At 37.7% G+C, this 22,232-nt stretch overlaps 2 protein-coding genes and 1 pseudogene across 5 annotated transcripts in view; 1 reads left to right on the top strand and 2 right to left on the bottom strand.

Annotated features, from left to right (window-relative positions):
- LOC133531123 (transmembrane channel-like protein 7) lies at positions 1–20,603 on the bottom strand. 2 transcript variants are annotated; one of them, XM_061869241.1, is made up of 5 exons: positions 20,313–20,603; positions 10,847–11,041; positions 10,345–10,452; positions 4,853–4,953; positions 1–2,666 (listed from the first exon to the last, which is right to left on the bottom strand). In XM_061869241.1, the coding sequence occupies exons 2-5, from the start codon at positions 11,022–11,024 to the stop codon at positions 660–662; spliced, it is 2,394 nt and encodes a 797-aa protein (XP_061725225.1). In that variant the 5' UTR covers positions 11,025–11,041; positions 20,313–20,603; the 3' UTR covers positions 1–659. The 2 variants fall into 2 exon arrangements, with proteins under 2 accessions (XP_061725225.1, XP_061725226.1); XM_061869242.1 differs by lacking the exon at positions 20,313–20,603 and adding an exon at positions 19,867–20,301.
- Positions 3,249–3,452, bottom strand: LOC133531235 (U2 spliceosomal RNA; annotated as a pseudogene).
- Positions 20,604–20,872: 269 nt separating the features above from the next.
- LOC133531122 (tyrosine-protein kinase receptor) overlaps positions 20,873–22,232 on the top strand; it is a 51,854-nt gene continuing 50,494 nt past the window's right edge. For 2 of the 3 annotated variants that reach the window (XR_009801466.1, XR_009801467.1), the window contains exon 1: positions 20,873–22,140. Coding sequence is in view for 1 of the 3 variants with exons in the window: in XM_061869239.1 (XP_061725223.1) it covers positions 21,576–22,140 (565 nt within the window). In the remaining 2 variants the exon portion in view is untranslated. The remainder of the gene's footprint in view (positions 22,141–22,232) is intronic. The other variant, XM_061869239.1, reaches the window with a different exon arrangement.

The raw sequence follows: 22,232 nt of genomic DNA, 5'->3' as shown, positions 1-22,232 counted from the left end.
GAACTTTTCAGTACATGGTTTTTCTTAGAAGGGATCTTTGACATGACCCTTTTTATGACATAATTTTCTGAGTTTTTGAACTGATCAGAATGAACGTGAAAGGTACTAATTCCTGGCGTAATAAAAATAATTGTAGCCTTTTTTCTTAAAAATAAAATCGATAAGGTGAAAAATTATAGTGCCTGCAAAAGTGTAATTTTAGCAAACAAAATGTAAATTGAGTAAAACTTGGAAACCACAAATTAATTGGCTCATATTATAATTGAATATGAAGGTACAGAAAAGATACAAAAACTGGGTTTTTATAGAATTTATCAATATTCGCGGGAACATAGCGTAATAAAGTACACCCGCCATTCTGACTGTCAGGATGGCGGGTGTACTGTTATTTATTGGTAACTTTAATTTTTTTTGCACTAAATACTACAAATTAGGTACCCAAATATGGTAAGCTTTTTTTTATTTATTTTTATTTAGGTACACCCGCCATTCTGACTCTCACATGAAATGTCCAATGTAAAGTAAACCCTAAATGGCTCAACAAATTAAGTCCAAGACTAAAAACTTAGACAGACTTTAACACAATTGTGTGTAGATATTTTAGCGCCAGCCGCGTAACAATACTGTACAATAAGTCCTAACGTCGCTTCAAAACCAGACTACCTAGAACTCTGCCTAATAGACGAATCATCGTCTGCAAAACTCGCTCTGTTCCTCCTCTCACACCTTTTTTGATGCTGTCTAATGAAAGCGCTCAATCTATTCAGCAAGAACTGCTTATCATGCCCTTCTAGGACTAGTTGATTCTTTAAAACTACTACCATATGTCTATTAGCTGCCGCAACAGCCCAGTAGTAGTATAAAGCGAATAGCATTACAGCGAACGCGGGGATCGCAAAAGTTGACGTTCCTATGAAAAACACGAATTCTCTTATAGCGGGCGGTAAGTTAACAAAAGTGCTTACAGCGAATGACCAGACAGTTGTCAAACCTCTATAAGGCCCGCAGTTAACTGAAGGGTATATTTCAGCGATAGAATAAGCGACCGGGACGATAGACACAACGAAACCTAGAAGTAACACTGACATGAAAAGACTTTTAGATTTAGACGCTTTGTATACAACAGGGGAAGGCGTGCAATTTACTAAGCAAGTGAATTTTTTCACGTAGAATATTATAAAGTAAAACACAGTCCCCATTATCGGTAGGAATGGACAGAAAAAAGTACCCATCCAGATGATAGTTTGTGTATAAACTATGTCTAAGACATGTTTTGGTAAGTAGAAATCTTGTTCGCCAATGATTTTAAAGCATCGACTAACAGTATGGCGTGCTATGAAAGCTCTAGGTAAATTGATAAAGAAGGTTGTGAAGAATTGCAACGCGAAATCGGTAAGTATCAACTTGTATAATTGTTGGCCTACGTATGTTTCCCAGCATTCTAAGGCTAGAGAATCATCGTTATTATATGCACAGACTCCACCGTGTTTCCCCGTGATTCTGTGATATATTTGGCTTAAAAGAACGCCTAATGAAGATAGTCTGAGCAGGACTGTTCTGAGCAATGTTACTATTATAACACTAGCTGGCGTATAATCTTCAAATTTGATTAAATAACTGAAGAGTTCTGGTACAATAATGTTCAAAGCGACGATGCAAATGTATGGAAGGAACTCGAGTAAAGTGGTTTGCAATTGGCTAAAGGAATATGATCCTTCTCTGAATAGCCTTAAGGTTATAGGTTGCGCTTGCGTCGCGTTAGCAGCGTCGAAATTCGATGACAAATTCGAGTCGCTTAATAACTCGCCGAGTTTATCTATAGTATAGTTAAATGTTAGATAGATAAGTATACCAGACGCTATTAATATGGCAAAAACGATTAAATTGATAAAAATTCGTTTCAAATGCAATAATATCTGAGTCTCTTTGCTTCTAAGTTGCTTTTCTTCTTTAAACCTCTCCTGTTCAAGACATCCCTTGACTTCGTTGTATATCGCCTTGTGTTTTATTTTCGCCGACTTGTCATTATGTATGCAGAAATCCCACCCACCAAACACCAGGTTACAATACATGTAGAATTGTCCCTCGCTTTCTACTAACCTTTCTTTGAATCCTTTCGCTCCGGTTTTGACTATTGCTATCAAAGATAACAGCGCCCAAGATATAGGTACTAATATATACGCCAATGGCATGTTATAATACATTCGTGAATTCAACAAACCTTCTAAAAAGTACGTATATATTTGGTTGCTATATACACCGTAGAACAAAATTGTTCTTTCCATCCATCCAGTGCCCTGTATTACATCGAAAAAAATATTACTGTCAGTTAAATTCTTTTCCAAATACGCTTCGGAACAACACTCCGTGGAATTAGGGAAGTCCTCATTACATTCTTGAGTGTCTTCGACTAGTAAAGTCTTTGGTAATATTAGGAAGGTGACTACAACTAGTGATATTACTAGGTTTAGGAATAGTAGCCAGCGTAGGAATAGGAAGTACGATACCACACCAGTGCCGAAGCTGCCCTCTATCTCTCGCATGGGGGACTGCCAAAGTTCCAGTTTGCCCATAATTTCCGTGAACCGGATGCGGAAGCGATGCCATACTTTTCTTTGACGCCATTGGAGCTGCTCGAAGCCCACGAGGCGGAGTTTTGTAGCGTTCTGGAAGTTCCAAAAAATAATTAGGACTCACGGTATATTTTGAATCAGGCTTATTTATTTATTTATTTATTTAAACACACTTGCAAACGTCAGTATCCTTCATCTAATTACGGATCCGAGATTAGTAATGAAAGTACTAAGAATGGGTTTTTTAATCGTAATAAGGGGATCGATATTGACTGGTTGTTACGATACAAAATCTATTATTAATATAATTATGTGTGTTTTGGACCCGGGTATGTCCTTAAACTACGTCCAAAAGAGAGGTATGGGCAATGTGAATGTCATCTCGCCTTGTGTGGTAGGGCACAGCACAGCAGATGTCATTCCAGATCTAGAGCAGAGCCCAACTGGGAAAGTACCTCCACCTTACAGAAGACCGCAGCCAAACCCACCCTACTCATAGTGTTGTGTTCCTGCCGGTGAGTAAGGTTGCCAGAGCTCAACGAGGGGGGTGGGGTTAGGGTCGGCAACGCGCATGTAACTCCTCTGGAGTTGCAGGTGTACATAGGCTACGGAGACTGCTTACCATCAGGCAGGCCGTATGCTTGTTTGCCACCGACGTAGTATTAAAAAAAAAAAATTAAGTGGGCCAATCCCGGCGGCACTGCAATGCCGGGCCGACCCGTGACGGGAGTGGAGCGAGCCCCGAACATCCCGTCGGTTTACAAAAATCAGTTTAATATACTGGTCCCTCAGTGAGGGAACTTTCAGATATTAAGCTGAAAAGGACAGAATCGGTGGCTCATCTTGCTCTTTTGATACTACTGATGTGTTTGAAGTGCTGCAATACTATATTGCATATCTTTACTCCGTCTGACTTGCAATGTCACTTCACAATGTTCATATAATGCTGTTACATTGTAACGATGCACGTTACTATAGGTATTAAATTAATCGTAATCTCAATCTCATCTAATACTTTAAATAATAAATATTATAGGTCTTAAACCAATATGTTAATTTGTTTTAAATAATGCAACATAATGCCCGCGAGTGTACTCTCGGCCGAACTACTTGCGTCAGCAGTTTTACTCTCGAGAACATTCTTATAGCGCTGGCCATATATCTCCGCTCCTGACTCTGCGCGCAATCGTCTTAAAGGACGGACGTTGCCGGTCGCGTTCACGAGCCTTGTGCCGTGTCGTCTCACGCGCCGGTTCGATTTCAAGTAATATAGTTTAATCGGCAGTGTTCGCCGTGAACAATTTAATTTTTTTTTTTTTTAAATACTTAATTCGCAGTAATGAGCTACCTAACGAACTAATCAAATAACGTATTTTCCGTTGTGCACCCCGGTTAAGGGGTGCACTTGTACGGCGTAAGCCTACGGCGGCGGCAGGAGGGACCTGCTGATCCGGCCGCAGAGCAGGAAGCCAGCCAGAGTCTTCCTCGATTCACCCACCAGCTGACCTCGGCGCTTCCCGAGACGTCCCGACGACCGACCCGGGCCCTGCTCGTTCACCTTGCCACGTCAGGGGAGTACCCTACTACGCCAATGAAATCAGACAGGCTAATTGATAACCTAACGGACCTTACCACGACCTCCGCTCAGTTTTTTTCCCATTATTGTTTTTGTTAAAATATAATTAGTAATTTGTAAGCGTTGGTGTTTATTTTGAAATTACCCACACCCAATAACCGCTTCAACATCTGGAAACTTCATTAGTATCGAGGTGTCTCTGATTGTTTCTAGCCAACAAAACGCGATCTAGGTCATAACGCTGCTATCTAAAAGAACGCTTTATCGCGAAATAGTTAATTTATCAACTAAGCACCGCGTACGCGTCCGTGTGACCAAACCGAAAAATAAGAACTTGCGTAACCCAAACTCCTTAAATTAACATAATATATCAACTGTAAAATAACTACGAGTATGACGGCTACATAATTGTGTTCAAATATAGTTTTCCATATAAAAAATAAAAATGTGCCTAATGGTTTACCATAAGCCTTAGGCCTTTAGGCCTAAGGTACCTTTTGACATGAAAAGCCACATACGGGTAATAATTGTACAGTGCTTTGGTCTCGTCTGTAGACTGATAGACAATACATGTTTAAAAGACACACACAAACAAAACAAATGTCTATTCGAACACGTCACAACTACATACAACAGGTGACTTACTTAAGTTTTTTACCTATATATTATTGTTTAAAAAAAATGATGAAATTGTTTGTTTTACCTGTAGCCTGGCCTTGAGGTCCCTCTTTTGGCTCATGGGCACCGGCATGGCCTTGATCTGCATGATCTCCTCCCATGTCCGTTCCTCATTTGACAGGTTCTCTGTGAAACATAACATACATAGAAATATATTTGTCATTTTTCTGTTTGGCCCTGCGGTTGAGTGGCATTAAGTCCGCCATTTGTACCTTTTTTGAAGTGCAGTAAAGTTTAAAATAATAAAAAATAAATACTTGGCTTTCATTTACTTGCAATTTTATACCATACTCTGTTAATCTACCATTTCTATCATTTTTAACCGACTTCAAAAAAGGAGGAGGTTCTCAATTCGACTGATTTTTTTTTGTATGTATGTTACTCGATATCTCCGAGAATCGTGAACCCATTTTCAAATGTTTTTTAATCGAACGGGTATAATCCCGAGATGGTCCCGTTGGTACCAAGTCGGGGTCTGATGATGAGATCTTGGAGAAATCGAGGGAACTCTTCAAATGTTATAGGTACAGTCAGCATCAAAAGTAGCGGATCAAACAAGGTGTCAAAAGTATTTGCCATTCTGTAACAGTTTAATATAAAGTTGTGGTTCTATTCGTAGAACAATTAAGACCGTAAAAGATATACTTAGGAACGTGAATTTCAGAGATTTATCTGTATTTGGAAATGTTATCCGGAACATCAGATACTTTTGGCGCGTTGTTTCATCCGCTACTATTGATGCTGACTGTACATGTATGGCGCTTTTGGTATTATTTGAAGTCGGTTTTATTTATTGTTAAAAAGTTTTTATTATAGTATTTTTAAATGTTTTGTTACTGAAACTACACTTTGTTATTTTTAACATTTACAGTAGGTACATATGGTGCTACTTTCCCGCACTAGAATTCACTAGATACGTCATACAATAATAAACTCGTGCTGATAACAGGACAACGACTTCGCCCCACGGTCAGAACCTTGTTCATTAAAAGGTGCACGGCCTTATTAAACTTCCTTGGGTTAAATGCCCTGATTAGTCATTCGTCGGTCTGAGCAGGACCAACGTTCTTAAGTGAAATTTCCGGAGAGGTAAAAGGGGAAATGGTATTCTGTGGACGGGAAGAAAATATTTTATCGGGTTTTTATAGTACCGTAGAGGTTTTTATAGTAACGTAGTGTAGTAGAGCTCAACGAGGGGGGTGGGGTTAGGGTCGGCAACGCGCATGTAACTCCTCTGGAGTTGCAGGTGTACATAGGCTACGGAGACTGCTTACCATCAGGCAGGCCGTATGCTTGTTTGCCACCGACGTAGTATAAAAAAAAAACCGTTAGAGGGCGGACACGCCTCTATCTGTGTGTAAGTAAAAGTATTGTAAGTTCTTTAAGCCAATCAGTTGAAAGGCTCAATACAAGGCACGTCACAATACATCTGCATTACAAATCCTCTTTATTGTACAACCTCAGTATAAATGTACATGGAAACATATATAATACATGAAGATAGAGGTAAACAACAGGCGGCCTTATCGCTACAGATCGATCTGCATTAGTTAATTAGTGCTTCTGGGCATTTTCCGCAAGTCCACAGCCATTGTGTCTATTTTGCGCGCTACTCTAACCACCCCAGCTCCACGAAGCCTAGCAATGGTTTCAGGTTGCTAATTGCCTCTTTTAGTGCGCACGGAGTCCCTAGGTATTTGTTCCTGAATACTTCTACTTGTTTGCAGTTTCCTCTTCTTCCATGCACGCTCTGCACATGGGACTGTCTGTTTTACCCATATTGTGTAGGTGTTTGTTTATATGTCTGCATTTTGAATATTGCTAATATAACTTAGGTAACTCAATACTTAAATATGAATCTAATATACTCGTATGTATTATACAGTATGTAACAGAACATAAATTAACATTAATTTATTAATTAAAATATAACGACATTTTTATACTTGTACCTATTGCTCTTTTGACATGAAATCATTATTTATGGGAATATGAATAGAAATAGTAAATTTTGACATCGTAATTCAATCAATTTTTCATGTTATGGCTCCATCAAGGTGTTGATGATTCTGCCAATGTCGAGGTTGGATAAGACACGGCTAGTATATGAATCTTATTACGGTCATAGACAGTGTTCGGTGGAGTATCCGATCTGCAAAGAAATACAAATTACGACTAACTAATAGATAATAGACTACATACAACTATTAAACAATATGAACACTACACTATGTACAGAACAAACTACAGTTAAGTATTAAATCTACGAACTTATTGTACAATAATATGATACATACTACAATTTAAGATTATTATTATTCTAGTCTATTTTATTTTGAATTTGACATGTTAATTTATTAATTATTTTTGTATTCATTATTTCAACTAATTTTTATTTTACTATGAATCGTGATTTCATTGTTATTTTTATTATATCAATATTATTAATTATTTATTATTCTTATTATGTTTGGATTTGATTTGATTTTAATGTACTTACTAACCCCTAGCTATAACGACGGTACTAACAATGTTTTATGGAATTCTTATGGTTCTGAAATAAAAATATATATATTTTTTTATTAATGTGTAGGTCATACTGAGCAACTTTTACTATGGGACCAACCGCGATAATCAGAGCGAAATTTTTTTACCTGTTTCATACATTTTGCTGGTCTGATGTTGAAATTTCTTATGGGAGAATCAATTTCGCGATGTCGGGGTTGATTCTATAGCAAAAATTGCTGAGTATGACCTAAACGTTAACGGGTCTCTTTCTTTGCCTTTTGTTCTATTACATACTGTATAAAGAATAACTAATAAAGTTTCCGCTTGTATTAGTTACACTTTATAGTATATCAAACAGTAACACTTTCAAACTTCGCCAGTAAGAATTACCTGTTATCATATTAACAAAAACACTTTGACGCACAACACCTATAAATATTCACCATACCAGCACACAGGTAAACTCTCACTCGACTGAAAATATTGCGTAGAACTGTTTCAACTAAGGTTAACGTATTGGTTATCGTGAGATTTCGCAGGTAATGAGCATAATTATTGATCACGGTTCGCAAATTCTGAGAAATTGAGGTGAGTTCAGTTTTCTTTACACATCTGTACTTACATTCTGTTAATATAAAATGGTGAAATCAGTTAACGATTTTCACCTGCTTTCAATGGGTAACTAATATAATAAAGTAGGTATACAAATTTATAATTTGTATGATATAATATATTATATTCAATAAGTATAAAGTGCGAAATGCATAATAACAAAATGTATAATTGTACAATTTAATCTCAGAGATAAAAATCGTTTATTGTAAAGTAATACAAGCGCCTTCTAGTTAATCGAACGAGCGAGCGAAGCGAAGTGAAGTTCTTACATTCAACTTGGAACACACGGCTGACCTTGGGCACGTCCCGGCATTTTGAAGTTTTTAAGATGCTAAGAAGAACTATCAGAGGATAGTTTGATGGACACTAACTTAAGTAAATTTGCTCTAATTAAGGTGAAATTCGGTAAACGTATAGTTCAGGGCATTATATTTAAGTCATTAAATTATGAGCATGTTCGATCAAAGGGCTACAAAAGCCTAGAAGGCCAAAAAGCTACTTGTGAGGGGTCTTGCTATTCTGGTCATCTTATTTGCACGAAAGAATGGTCGAGTTTGGTATCAAACGAAAGTGCTCGGTTTACACATTAATAATATTGTTTTTAATTTACGATTTTAAAATAATTAGCAAGGTAAAAATGAAGTAAAATAAACAGAATGTAGGTATTTGACAGTAGACAAGAAAGAATACGGCTTACCACAGATACAGTTTATTTTAATTGCACGCGGGTTTCGATCCTTTACCGACTAAGTACATTCAATTGATATATCTTTTTGGCGAACCGCGAGTTCTCAGTTCGGGGCGAACTACTAGTTTATCTATGTAAAGTTCTAAAACCTAACTGATAACAGTTCTAACCTAACATACTTTTTGGTAGCAGTTTATTCGTGTGGTGGGTCACAGTTCTGACCTAACCTAACGTAGCAATTTCTTCGTGTGGAGGTCGCAGTTTTAATCTAACCTACTTTTCTGTAAGCACGTTTTTGTGATGGGTAACCTAACCTACTAATTTCTTCGTTCATTTTAGTAGACAAGACCTATAGTAAGTATCGCAGGAATTTAATGATGTCAAAATACACACGCAGCCACAGATCGCTGCCAGGACTGGGATTTTTTTTTCGAAAATTGACTGACATTGAGTTTACCCTTTCTTTGCTAAGGCATTAATTTTGTTAAGCAGCTAACTAACCATATAACGTGTATACTTCTGTTCACAGAATAAATCAATATTTCCATTAGTACGAGTATAAATAAATATTATAGGACATTATTACACAAATTGACTAACTAATTTGATTGATTTGATTGACTAATATTATAGGACATTATGACGATAGAAGATTAAAAATGTTTGAAACGAAGTTGAAGAAATATATCAGTGATTAGGTATCATCGACTAGCTGGATGTGATTGTAAACCACGTATGAAATTGTTTATAGTTTAACACATTCACTGCTGGGCGCTCGTGAACTTTGTCCCGCTGAACCCGCTGGACGGGTTTTTGTCAGTGCGCCGATTTTTGTCTGGCAGTGAATGTGTAAAGCTCATTGTAAGTGAACTTTTTTCTTTATGAGAAATAAAAAATCTTTAAAGCCCAAATTGGTAGTTGAAATATAAGCGAAAATTGCTCTGGATAATTCTGAAAATAGACAAAACCGCCAACGTCGTCTGCCCTCATCCGTCTGCCCCGTCGGGCACGCCTCTGATTCTGCTCTGTACCCCGCCTTCACTCACGCGCCCGCGACTGCCCACGCGCCGCGCCCGGACCGCCAGCGCAACAGTCCGTCCCCTTGTACTTTAACGGATTTAAAAATGTTCCGACCATAAAAATACAAAAACAGAATAGACAAAATAATTCCATATAATTATCGAAATTGCTCATAAAATTTTACGAAAATCAGTTGAGAAATTCGACATGTACAGGCGATCAGCTGGACATAGCGATGCGACCCTGCATGAAAACAAAATGTAGGCAGAAAAGTGGGTTAGGTTAGGTTCTAACAAGATATGGACTTGAAGTCAGATTTTTATTTTATTTTATTTGTATTTAGTTTTAATTGACGATTACGGCCAATACTGAATATATATATATGTTATATTTTACCTTTACTTTTCCATTCTAGCTGTACCCTTCCATACCTACTTACGAATGAAGGACTCACGATTTCCCAAGAAGTTCGATGTCACGTCCATAGTACATAACATGTAAGTTGTGTTTACATTTTAGGGCAACCCCCACACTAGTGTCATCCGAGCGTCGGCATCTAGTCAGCGTTATGGAAAATGGCGTCGCACCGCAGTTGCGCCTACGTTGTGTCGAGCAGCAGCCAAATTTGATTAGACGCCGATACTGGGCGACGCTAGTGAGGGGTCTCTCATAATTATGCATCGTACCTGATAGGTCGGGCAACATAGACAGATGTATGTCTCGGCTCTGAGTGGTGCGCGCGTAGGTGGATTGTCTTCGTTCATTCTGAGACCGTACGCGTTTCACTGTCGTTGCTGGAACACAAAATAAATTCTATTAATTTTATAATTTTAGTAACGTATTTACCTACCTATAGCTATATGTAGTCTCTACGCGAGAATGGCATAGATGCGAGGCTCTAGCGTCGCAGTGTGTAATTTTAGGTAAAACTCACCCCAAGCCCGTTCAAAAATTGCCCTTTCCCACTTATTGGCTGTTATATAACGTTATAAAACATCGTGTGATAGGGACAACACGATAGTATTGAGAGTGTTTTATTATGTTGTACTTATCACACAATGTTATATAACATTTTATAACATCCAGTGTAGCCTCACTTCGGGCATGCATTGGAGGCAAAAGCATCGCTAGATAATATGTAAGTTATTAGAACATTTCTGATCCCACTCTGAACCCTCGTATACTCACTTCTCGCCTGCTTTGAAGGCAATAGTGTCGCTAGTTTGTTGGCATCGGCTCGCTGTAGATTGTCAAATAATTCTTGCTCAGCTCCAGGGTATAACTCTTGGTAGAACTCTCCCCCCGCCTCCTCCCAGCCGGAGTGGCGGGCGTGGGACTTGCCCTTTGATGAGTTGCCGCCTGACATGGTTACGTCATTTTATGCTGCGAAAGAAAATGTTAATTAAATGATAACAAATTAATAGTTACAATTGCTGAAAGCTAGTGTAGAAGGTCTATATATTTGTGTGATAAGAACAGATGTTTATAAGTTACGGACTAAGATAGCCATACTCAACCAGCGGCCCGCGAGGCTTTTCTAGGTAGTCCGCCAGATGTTCCTCCATACATAACCATTTCACCTTTAAGCAAATGCATCTTGTGACCCGTGGTTACAAGGGAAAACCGTCTTTGTGCTACTCATGAAAAAGGTCGAGTAAGGCTGGACTAATAATTCTATACCACATAACCACACCACACAAATAGTTTTAATCTCCACAGAAGACTATGGCATTAATTACGCCTTTTGTCCAGTGTGTTTTCTCATGTACAAGTAATGTTCTGCTGCTGCTGCCCCCTGCCTGTACCTGCCTACGCCTATCATGTCCCGCACCAACTCAATTTTTAGCCCAGTTGACTGGTAGAGAGAATATACCTTCTGACTCTGACATTAAAGACCACCATTTGTATCTTCATGTTATTGTGCAATCATGTTTAAATAAATAAATATAGGTACCTAATTATATTAAGCGGGTTATCAATTTTTTGTGTCATAAGCTTAAACAAAGTACATTAAGTTGCTCACTGTATACACCGTGTTTTTATTGAACCCCATTAACTTCGGGGTATCGGTAAGCACGTTTAAAGGAACTAAATAGCATAGTTAGTTTATAAAAAATGTTATTTATTTAAACTATTTACCGGTCTAAAAACCAGCGCTGGGCATCTCGGCCCATCACACGTTGAGACTGGAACCCTTTGCCCAATATTTCTGCGTTATTCATATGTATAAATTATTATAATTCTTTTTAACAGGAGACCCTCGTGCAGGCAGCTTTTTCGCGCAAAGACTCGCTATTGCGATACAGCGCGGGAATGCTGCCTGTGTGATGGGCACTCTGCCAAGAGGCCAAGGGTTGGAGTGTACATTTTAGTTATTTTACTTTTTGAGTTAGGTTTAGTTATATTAGTTTATTTCATAAGTAGTTATAATTCTTGTAACTTACATTTAATTTGTATATACATTATTTATTAATAAATTGTTGATTCTTTTTCTTCTTCTTTATTATGTAATTTTTATTTTTATTTTTTGTTTTATAGTGAACCTGTAATATGTGGCAATAAAAAAATTCTTATTCTTATAAAAAGTAATTAAATGTTGCATATAGCGTTGTTGTAACACGGGCATTACATTTAACTACAACCAAACAATTGAAAACTGTGAAATGTGAATGTCATTTCGTACATCGATCGTCCTAGATAGTACTTACGGTTTAGTAGCAAATGTATGAACTCGCACTAAACACTAATCAATATGTAAAAAGGCCCTAAGGCAAGTGTACATGCTCGTAAGGGCCTTATAAGATAAAAATGAATGATTATCTCCGAAATGGAGTTAATTATAATACCGGTGTCTTTGAGAAAGTTACTTAATTTAAGCTCAGGGATGCACCCTCAAAATTAACGGAAATAAAAAAAAACACGGTGTATACCTATGGCTGTAGGACTAAGCAGTTGTCACAATGATACGATTTCCGAATGCCATAAATAAGGAAATATTTTCAGCGAATGTAAAAATACATTTACCGGTTATAATATTCAGTAGCTCACTTGGTAGGGCTGTGTCCCGGAGTCTCGTTTTCAGCCGAAGAATTTTAATCATTTGAAATATCCTTTATTCAAAAATACAATTCTAAGCAGAAATGTTTCTTACCAACACTTAAAGAACAAAAAGCACTCTTTTCTCAATTAAAACTATAATAGAACGAGAACTAAGTATACTGATATCGACGTGTTATCTAGAATTATCAGTATTACCGTACATACGTTATGTTTATGGAAGAAATCGAATAATGAGGTATTAATTATAAGTGCTCTGGTATTTCCATAAGTTTTCCTTTTACCTGTGACGTTATTTAGATGAAGTAAATAGGTATTGGCTACGGTCAGAATCAAATTAATAGCACAGACTGTGCAAGTGTACCTAATTTTAAGCTCGTCGTCACTATTTTTTTTTTTGTTTTTTTTTTTTTTGCTTTTTGTTTTTTTTTTGCGTCATCACTATTTGATCCTGACATATTCGCTCACGTCTACGTAACTTACTTTCTATGCATCTCGCTCAGTACTGGCATATTAATTAGTGCGAGCGAGATGAATACAAAGTAACTAAAGTAAGTGACGTAGACGTGAGAGAAATATGTCAATGTCAAAACTGGTGGTAGCCGAGTACGGCAGAATGAGTGGAGTTGAGTGACTGTACCAGTATACATGGTAGTTCTGATGTCTAAAACTTACCCTATGAAAATTAGGGCCTATGATCCTAAATCCACATTTTGTCACATCGTACTCGAGCATGCTGGTTTAATTGTACGTCTGAAAATCCATCTGTTAACTAAGTAACACTTGGCTTTCTAATACCTATTGTTTTTAGGGTTCCTTACCCAAAAGGTCGGGACCCTATTACTAAGACTCCGCTAGTCCGCTGCTGTCTATCCGTCCATACGTCCGTCTGTCACCAGGCTGTATCTCATGAACCGTGATAGCTAGATAGTTGAAATTTTCATAGATGATGTATTTCTGTTGTCGCTATAACAACAAATACTAAAAAGTACGGAACCCTCGGTGGGCGAGTCCGACTAGCACTTGTCCGGTTTTTATCAGACAGAAAAAGGGATTTAACTAAACAGCATTAAAGAAAGGCACAAACTTAACTAGGCAATGTTAAGCATCCTAATTAAGCAGGTACATTGAGGCCCCGTATCATTCTAAATGTGCTAAGTGCGTACAATGAATAATTGGAGCATAATATTGCTTTGTCAGAAATTACTCAAAATCGTTTATAGATCGTGTCGTTCACGAAGACGCGTGGCTTGACGTATTGTAATGTTATTAAACGTTAGATTTGACAAATCTGCGCGTCTTCGTGGATGACACGAACTATAGTTAGTAGGGAATGCAAACCGGTTTTAACCGAAACCGAAAAAACCGGTTAAAACCGGTTTTTTGACGGACACCCAAAACCGGGTTTTTAGAATTTGAAAAAACCGGTTTCGGTTTTATTCGGTTTTTTTATTTATTTAACTAAGTTGCATGTTTTATTCATTTTAAGGGTGTAAATCGGTCCTAAACCGGTTGAATCGACATCAAATCAAATAATGTGGTGTTTTTGATCAACAAACCAAAAAAATAATTTTATATAATTGGTTTGTTCCTATTCCTAGTTACAAATAACATTAAGTCATTTGACAATTCCCATACAATACAATAAAATAGTCAGATATTCTGTCTTTAATTTCGTGATAAAATCGTGTATATACGACGGCTGCTATTTATATATCCGGAAACCGGGATTACAATCTTCTTAAATAGTATATTTGACCTCCATGGTAAAATTTGAACTTGTTTAAGTGCTGGCCGGTATATTTTTTCTTTCTTATTAAAGCTAGTGTTTTGTTTTTGACGGGTTTTAAATGTCATCTCGCTGCAAGAATGGAACTCACTCGTGAAAATATTCGTGCTATGATTTATTATGATTTTCGGCGTGGTTTAACGCAACAACAGTGCATAGATCAACTAACTTCAACTTTTGGTGATGAAGCACCATCTAAAACTACTGTGTATCACTGGTTTAGTGAGTTCAATCGTGGACGTAGTATGCTTACGGACGAAGTTAAGGCACGTCGCCCGAAATCGGTCGTTGTACCACAAAATATTGAGGCTGTGCGAAAACTTATATTGGACGACCGACATGTTACGTACCGCGAGATAGAGTCGACTGGGTATTTCTATGACTAGCATTAATAGCATATTACATGATCATTTAGCTGTAAAAAAAATTTGTTCGCGTTGGATACCGCACAACTTAACTAAGGAGCAAAAAGATGCTCGCGTTGAATGGTGCAATAAAATGTTAAAAAAATATAACCGTGGTGACTCAAAGGCCGTTTATAACATCTATACAGGTGACGAATCTGCATGCGATCCCGAAACGAAGCAACAATCAACGGTATGGGTGTTTCAAAATAAGCCGAACCCTACGAAAGTTACTCGTGCAAAAAGTACATTGAAACAATTGGTGGCCTGCTTCTTCGGTATTAATGGCCATGTAGCTACAGTGCCACTAGAAAACCGTAAAACGGTTAATTCAGATTGGTACACGACCATTTGCTTACCGGAAGTATTTGAACAAATTCGTAAAACTAACCAGCGACGAAGAATCATTCTTCATCATGACAATGCCAGCTGTCATACGTCACGCGAAACAACTCTATTTTTGGAAGGTCAAAATGTGGAATTCACGGGTCATCCGCCGTACAGCCCTGACTTGGCACCCAATGATTTTTATTTATTTCCCAATATAAAAAATAAATTACGCGGTCAACGATTTTCGACCGCTGAAGATGCTGTCGACGCATTCAAACAACACGTTATGGAGGTACCTCAGGCGGAGTGGTAGAAGTGCTTCAAAAATTGGTTCACACGAATGCAAAAGTGCATAGATCATCAAGGGGAATACTTTGAAAAACAATAAAACCATTTTCAGCCGTGTACGTTTGTTTTTTTGTTTCCAGATATATAAGTAGCAACCCTCGAACTATACTAGCATTCGTTTTTACACGTAAAGCAATCTTTTCTTTATTCCATGGCGATGAATTTAAGAATTGTTAATTCTAAAAACCGAAACCGGTTTTAACCGGTTTCGGTTTTTTTTGTGGTAAAACCGAAGAAAAAACCGGTTTTGAAAAACCTCCGGTTTTTGCATTCCCTAATAGTTAGGTACAATGGTTATTCATGTTATTGATTATGATACTACAACGGCATCGGTAGAAAAAATATACAATATTATTATTGTTATATAAGCGTTGGTAGCCTAGCGGTGAGGCGTGCGACTTTTAAACTAAAGGTTCCTGGTTCGAACCCCGGCTTGAACTAAAGAGTTCCTTGACATTTAAACATGAAATATCATTTGATATAGCAAATTGGTTTTCGGTGAATCAAAACAGCGTGGGGAAATCGGACCAATCCCAATAAGGCCTAGTTTCATGTCTGGATTGGAAGGTCAGGTGGCAGTCGCTTTCGTAAAAACCAATGCCTGTGTCAATTCTTGAGATTAGGATATGTAAGTTAGGTTGCCGTGCGGACCTCACGTCCCCCAATTAAGCCGTGGCCAAAATACCCGAACAACACTTAAAATATGATTACTTACTAATAAGAGTAACAAGCAAAATTTAAATAAGTTTTTGGCAAATATTTCATTTTTGGTACAAGCTTTTATCGCTGACTGTACTTTTCGATCTACAGGCAACTAATACTCATCGAGACAATACCAACTACCCCAAACACAGTTTGCGTTGTATTATCACGGAGTTCCCATGGCCACCTCCTGTCTCCATCACCAGATCAGCTAAATGACATCATAATATTGCATTCTTATCCGATTTACATATGCATGCAAAATTTCAGCTAAATCGTATATCGGGAAGAGGTTCAAATGTCAAATAAAAAAATCAAACGGTCGAGCATAGCTATGACTAAAATACATAAAATTCTGTAAAAATATTTTCTATAATGTCAATATCCAGGGAGGAAAATGAGGATTACGTTTGTATGGAGAATTGATCATCCCTTTTCCTCTTAAATAAAAGCTTGTCAAATAGACAGATGTCAAGCAAAGCATTGGCTTATTAGCCTCAAACAGCACCAAATTAATTAATTAAAAACTACCTAACTAAACAGGAAACTATGAATCATTACTTAGGACATTACTGAAACAAAGACTATACTGTAACAGGTACCTTATAACTACAGGACTAAGGTTTCAATTTGATTGGTATATTGTTATTTTTTCCTTGAATGTTTTTACTAACAGGTTGTAGAAAAGTATTGTTAACTTTTTGCATTAAGTTCGTTGTAAGTACCTATTGTATGAGATATTATTAAATTTATGTTTCAATAAAATGTGCCTATATTTGGAATATTTGATTATTCCATGTAGGTTAGGTATTTAGCAGTGGCGGCGCGCCAGAAATATTCGTAATTTTGCTTTCCTTTTCTCCATGAACCGATCGTGAAAGTACTCTACGGGCTGAAATAAGACAAGGCGGTGGGAATCGAGTTCTTTGAACGTTCCGCCACTGGTATTTAGTTGACTTGGGCGTTTGGTGTATCACAGCAAGTAAATAGATGATTTTACACAACAGTGAATGGAATGCAATTTTGATTGACTCTCATTTTTAGTGTTCCCAACATAACTTTGTTCACGGAACACTTGGGATCACTCCGGTCTTGCAAATCAGTTAAGTAAATTGCGTTTTTCTCAAAGACAGTTCGATGTAGATATTAATTTTTGTATTTCTTTAATGATGTTGCCCCAATGACTGAAATAACTTAAAAACCCGTTGTGACGTTTTCAACCAAAAGGTACCACATTGTCGGTTGTCGAAACAAAACAGTCTGCCGATTTTTGCAGGGCAGGAGCAAGACATGTCCGATAAACACCAGTCCATAAAATAAGTATGACGTGAGTATGACCATTGACTGAGGTTTTCGACAAAGGGGTAGGCTCTTATGGCGAGCGTGGTAAGGGTGGCGAGTGTACAAACTCTTATCAATTCACAAATTACTTCGACTTACATGTGTCCACTATGTACAAAAGAAAAATTGCATAAAAGAAATTTGGACATATTACAACGCGGTTAAACGCGGAAACGCAGCAAGCATGATGGGCACCTTGCGTCTTATTGATTTTAATTATTTTTATTCTTGTACTGTATGTTTCTGATAATAAATATCTTTATTTTTAAATTACGTAGAAACATCAAAACTCGTTAAGACTATTATCTATGACAAGCATATGATATTGAATGATTTGTGTTATCGACATCCTCTGAATAACTACTTTCATTCAGGTGATAAGATATTGGCCATTAATCATAATACATTAGACTTCTTATCTGTAGAAACCTTTCCCGTAATGTTTATGTTAATGAGATATCACACAAAGGTACCACATTGGCGCTTGCCATAAGGATGCTCTGACTAGTTATTCATATAAAATTACAAGCATATTTCGTGTTAATACAATATGTGACATTTTCAAGCAGTACCTATTGTATAGATTTTTTGTAGTTTGTGTAATAGACAAAGGCACAGTAGACTAGAAATCTATCAACCGATGTGCACACATGTAACACAATCTTTACAAAAAAAAAGATCTTCATTTTATTCATAAGTCTGAAATGAAAAAATAATTATTTTATAATTTAAATAATTAATAACCAACCAAGCTAACATATAAACTTCTAAGCATAGTCCCACAAAATACACCTACTGAGTTTAGTTCCAAAATGGATGTGACATATGGACGGACATGATGAAACTATAAGGGTTCCGTTGTAGCTATTTTGGCTACCGAGAAAGAGAAGAAACCAAAAAATGGCAACTTATCATAGGGCCTTCCAGGCCCATGGTTTTACTCAGAAATTTTAGAGAGATCGCAAATTCGAGTGTTGCTAGAAGTGGTGAATTTTTCTTTTAATATAAAAATTTTGTAGTGTCACTTGCAGACATATCTGCTTGATAAAAAACTGTTTAGGTTTACTCTGAATAGAGAGTGATGGTAGCATAGTGGCACCAGTGACCGACAGGGACAGAGTGCCTATTGCAAACCACATTCAACATGTTGCCTCCCTGTCACACTTACTTATCAATTTACAAGTGTGACAGAGAGGCAACACATAAGCTCTGTAACCCAACACTTAAGGGTAGGGTGAGTAAGAAAATAAGGGTAGGGAATAGATCTCCTAATGCAGCAACACTGTGCAGCTACTGGACAGCCTGCCTCATAATCGGCTTCCTACCCTTATTTTCTTGGATAAAATTAAAATGTCGGATTACTGGTTCCCTGTTGGTCACTGATGCCACTAAAATGTTAAAATAAATATTGGACATTCTTACACAAATTGACTAAACCCACAGTAAGCCAGGAAGGCTTGTGTTGTGGGTACTCAGACAATGATATAGGTATACACATAATACATATATAAATACTTAAATCATAGAAAATACCCATGACTCAGGAACAAATATCCATGCTCATTACACAAATAAATGCCCTTAACGGGATTCCAACCCAGGACCATTGGTTTCCTAGGCAGGGTCACTACCCACTAGGCCAGATCGGTTGTTGTCAGTCATTAATTTGATGATAGACTACTCTGTGCAAATCTACTGTGATAAAACTTATCTTTTGATTTAATTAGTATATCATCTCAGTAATTTGCAGGAAGTAAAAACTAATTAAGACTAACATTACTATATGGTACCAATTAATATCATTGTGGCAGCTCTAGTTAGTCTCGATATTAAACATCTATGCCTAAGTAGTATGTATTTTATTTTCAATGACTTTAGTAAGTAATACAAAAAACAGTTTACTGTTAGTTACTAGTTAAAAAACAGGCAAAATATGAATCATCAATGTGACATCAACTACAATGTTTTGTAGTACCAATTATTTTAAACATAATTTACTCAGTTTAAAATGTTAATAAACTTAATTTTGGTTTTGTTCTATATTTAAAATTTCGTTGTACTTCCTAACCAGGATTAAGTATACTAAAAGTCTTGTTAATGTGTTCTGTTAGTTCCAAAACCCCAAAAATAGATCGGTATTTATGGAAACAGTATTGTTTATTTATTTCTGTAAGTACGTGGAGGTTTCTAAGTACAGAGCACAGAACAATGGATTGCGAAACAACTTTAAGACATACCTTACAATAGAAAAGCACAATTCCATAAAGAACACATTTTTTCACCTTCAACGAATTTTACACAATATAATTATTTATTTTTTGCAAAAAAATACTGGAGATCACAAAAGAAACCGCAAGGAGTGGTGCGGCGTTCTAAAACTAATTGTTTACGTTATGTCACGAGAACAATAAATTCAAATATAACTCGAAAATACATATAGTGTTCTTGTATGTTCCATTGTTAATAACTATTATTAGGAAATAGCTTTAAGGAAAAGTGTCTGGGTTTTATTCAGAACTTAGTTTGTTTTAAACAATAAATTGCTAAGATGGTTTCAGAACGCTTGGCCCTAATCTAGTGAGCTGTCAGTGCGCTCTCATTCGCACATACACACAGTTGATTGTTCACTTCGAAATGCCCTCATTTTCATTCATTATTGTATTTAGACATCGAAACCACTTACCTCTCAATTGCACACACTATTCAAGCGCATGTAAATTAGTAATCATTGTTATCATAATTGATTCGCTACACATTTTGTGTTCTTTAAAAAAAAAATATTATCGATCACTTTAATTTAGGAACATGATGAATGAAACTCCTGTAAAACTTGTTTCAGCATTTTTTAAACCCTTGGTTTAAATTGAGAATTTTTCGAAACGAAGATAAGTCTATTGAGGGGAGAGGTAATAACGGATTCCGATTTAATATCCGCAGCTATCGGAACTTCGTGAAAAACGACAACCTCTCACCGTTCGCGTAAACAAATCTCTGAGGAAATTTTCTTCATGCAATATCCGGTGCTGCTCACCATTGGTTCGTTTACGCGGTAATTTTAGCACCAACCAATAAGGAGGATCAACGATAGGACGGGCCAATGGGAGGCGTTTGACGTGAACAGTGATCCTAATTGGACCAATATGATATCCGGTGCCGGACGCAGCGACATCCTGCGCGAAAACCCGGGAAAGGGCTGAATTGTCTGAAGGCGAGTTGACACCTGCGCAGCATCAGTCGCTCTAAGATCACATCTCGCGAAAAGTAATGATTATTTCGGTCCTCGGGCGTTTAGTTCCGCATACTCCCACCGCGGCGCTGCGCTCTGGGAGTGGGATGGCGATGTATCTACCTTGTTATACTGAGCTGTTAAAACGTAATATTAGTGCTGAAAATTGAAAAATTTTGGCGATATATTTCGAGAACTGGTTTTTATTATAGTCCCAGTGTTATATTGCGAGATGAAAATGTGCGTAGTGCGGTTTCGGAGGCTGCCAAGCCGAGTTTTATAGACATCGCCTGATCGTCCATTTGACTGTGCCGTTCGTTTTTCCAGGGACCGCCGGGCGAGTTTTGTAGTTTTGCAAATTTATTATTATGTGCTTATGTAGTGGCTTAGGTAGTGAATCAATGTTCCGCCAGTTTCGGCATATCGCGTAGTTTGTAATGATGTATCCGGACGTCGCTCGCGTATCGACCGACAAAGACCAATCTTGTGGACTGTCCATATTGCACCTAGGAGCGTGTGGTTTCTGACCAGCTTGATAAGATAATCGGTGGATCACGGCCGGGCCCGACGAGGGCGGGAGGACATTAGCGCTTTTGTTATGAATAATTTACAAAGCATTGACAATAACACCCCAATTCAGCGTAACGCGCAAAATGCCAATCCGAAATCAGACCGCCGCGAGCGGCAAAATGATAGCCATCTGAAATCTCACGATCACTAATGGCGCTTGGAAGACTTTTCATCATTCTCGTCATAGTCGCGATCGTGATTGGCGATCAACATGAAGTCAAAACAGAAAATAAAACGAAAAAGACCATGGCGGCGGAAAAGGAGACCAGATCGGCTAATCCCAAAGACCGAGGCTCCTTAAAGCAAATATCGAGTTTACTGAAAAACAATACGAAGCCGGGAAGAAAGAAAAATATATTGAGACAATTGAATATTAATGATGATATGATGAATGATAATGAAGGAGTTCTTACAGTTCACGAAAAGCCATCGAATGATTCGTTAGCGCGTAAAATTGACGCTCTTAGGCCTTCGGGTCCGAACTATACTCCGGCATCGGTGAATACTTACACCCCACAAGTGGTAGGAGTGTATTGTAACTTTGAGAATGCATCGAATGTGACGGATATGTGTATGTGGCAGTGGAACTCTTCTGTGTCGAGACATGGGCTGGGGTTCTCAGTGGCGACGGCTGGGGATTTGGTGTTGCTGAACAAGACGACGAGGGGGCTCAAGTTTTCGGGGCCTCCGACGGATGCAGATGGAAATGTTGATGGTGAGATTTTTCTTCATTTTCTAGATCGGCAGATGTTTGATTGGCTGTAAAACTCGGGAAAACTAATTTTCCCTGACATCATTCCCGGCCAG

This window comes from Cydia pomonella, chromosome 24 (assembly GCF_033807575.1).
Source record: "Cydia pomonella isolate Wapato2018A chromosome 24, ilCydPomo1, whole genome shotgun sequence".
NCBI classification, from domain to species: Eukaryota; Metazoa; Arthropoda; class Insecta; order Lepidoptera; family Tortricidae; genus Cydia; species Cydia pomonella.
Note: the sequence above shows the minus strand (reverse complement) of the source record. Positions and strands in the feature narration are given on the sequence as shown.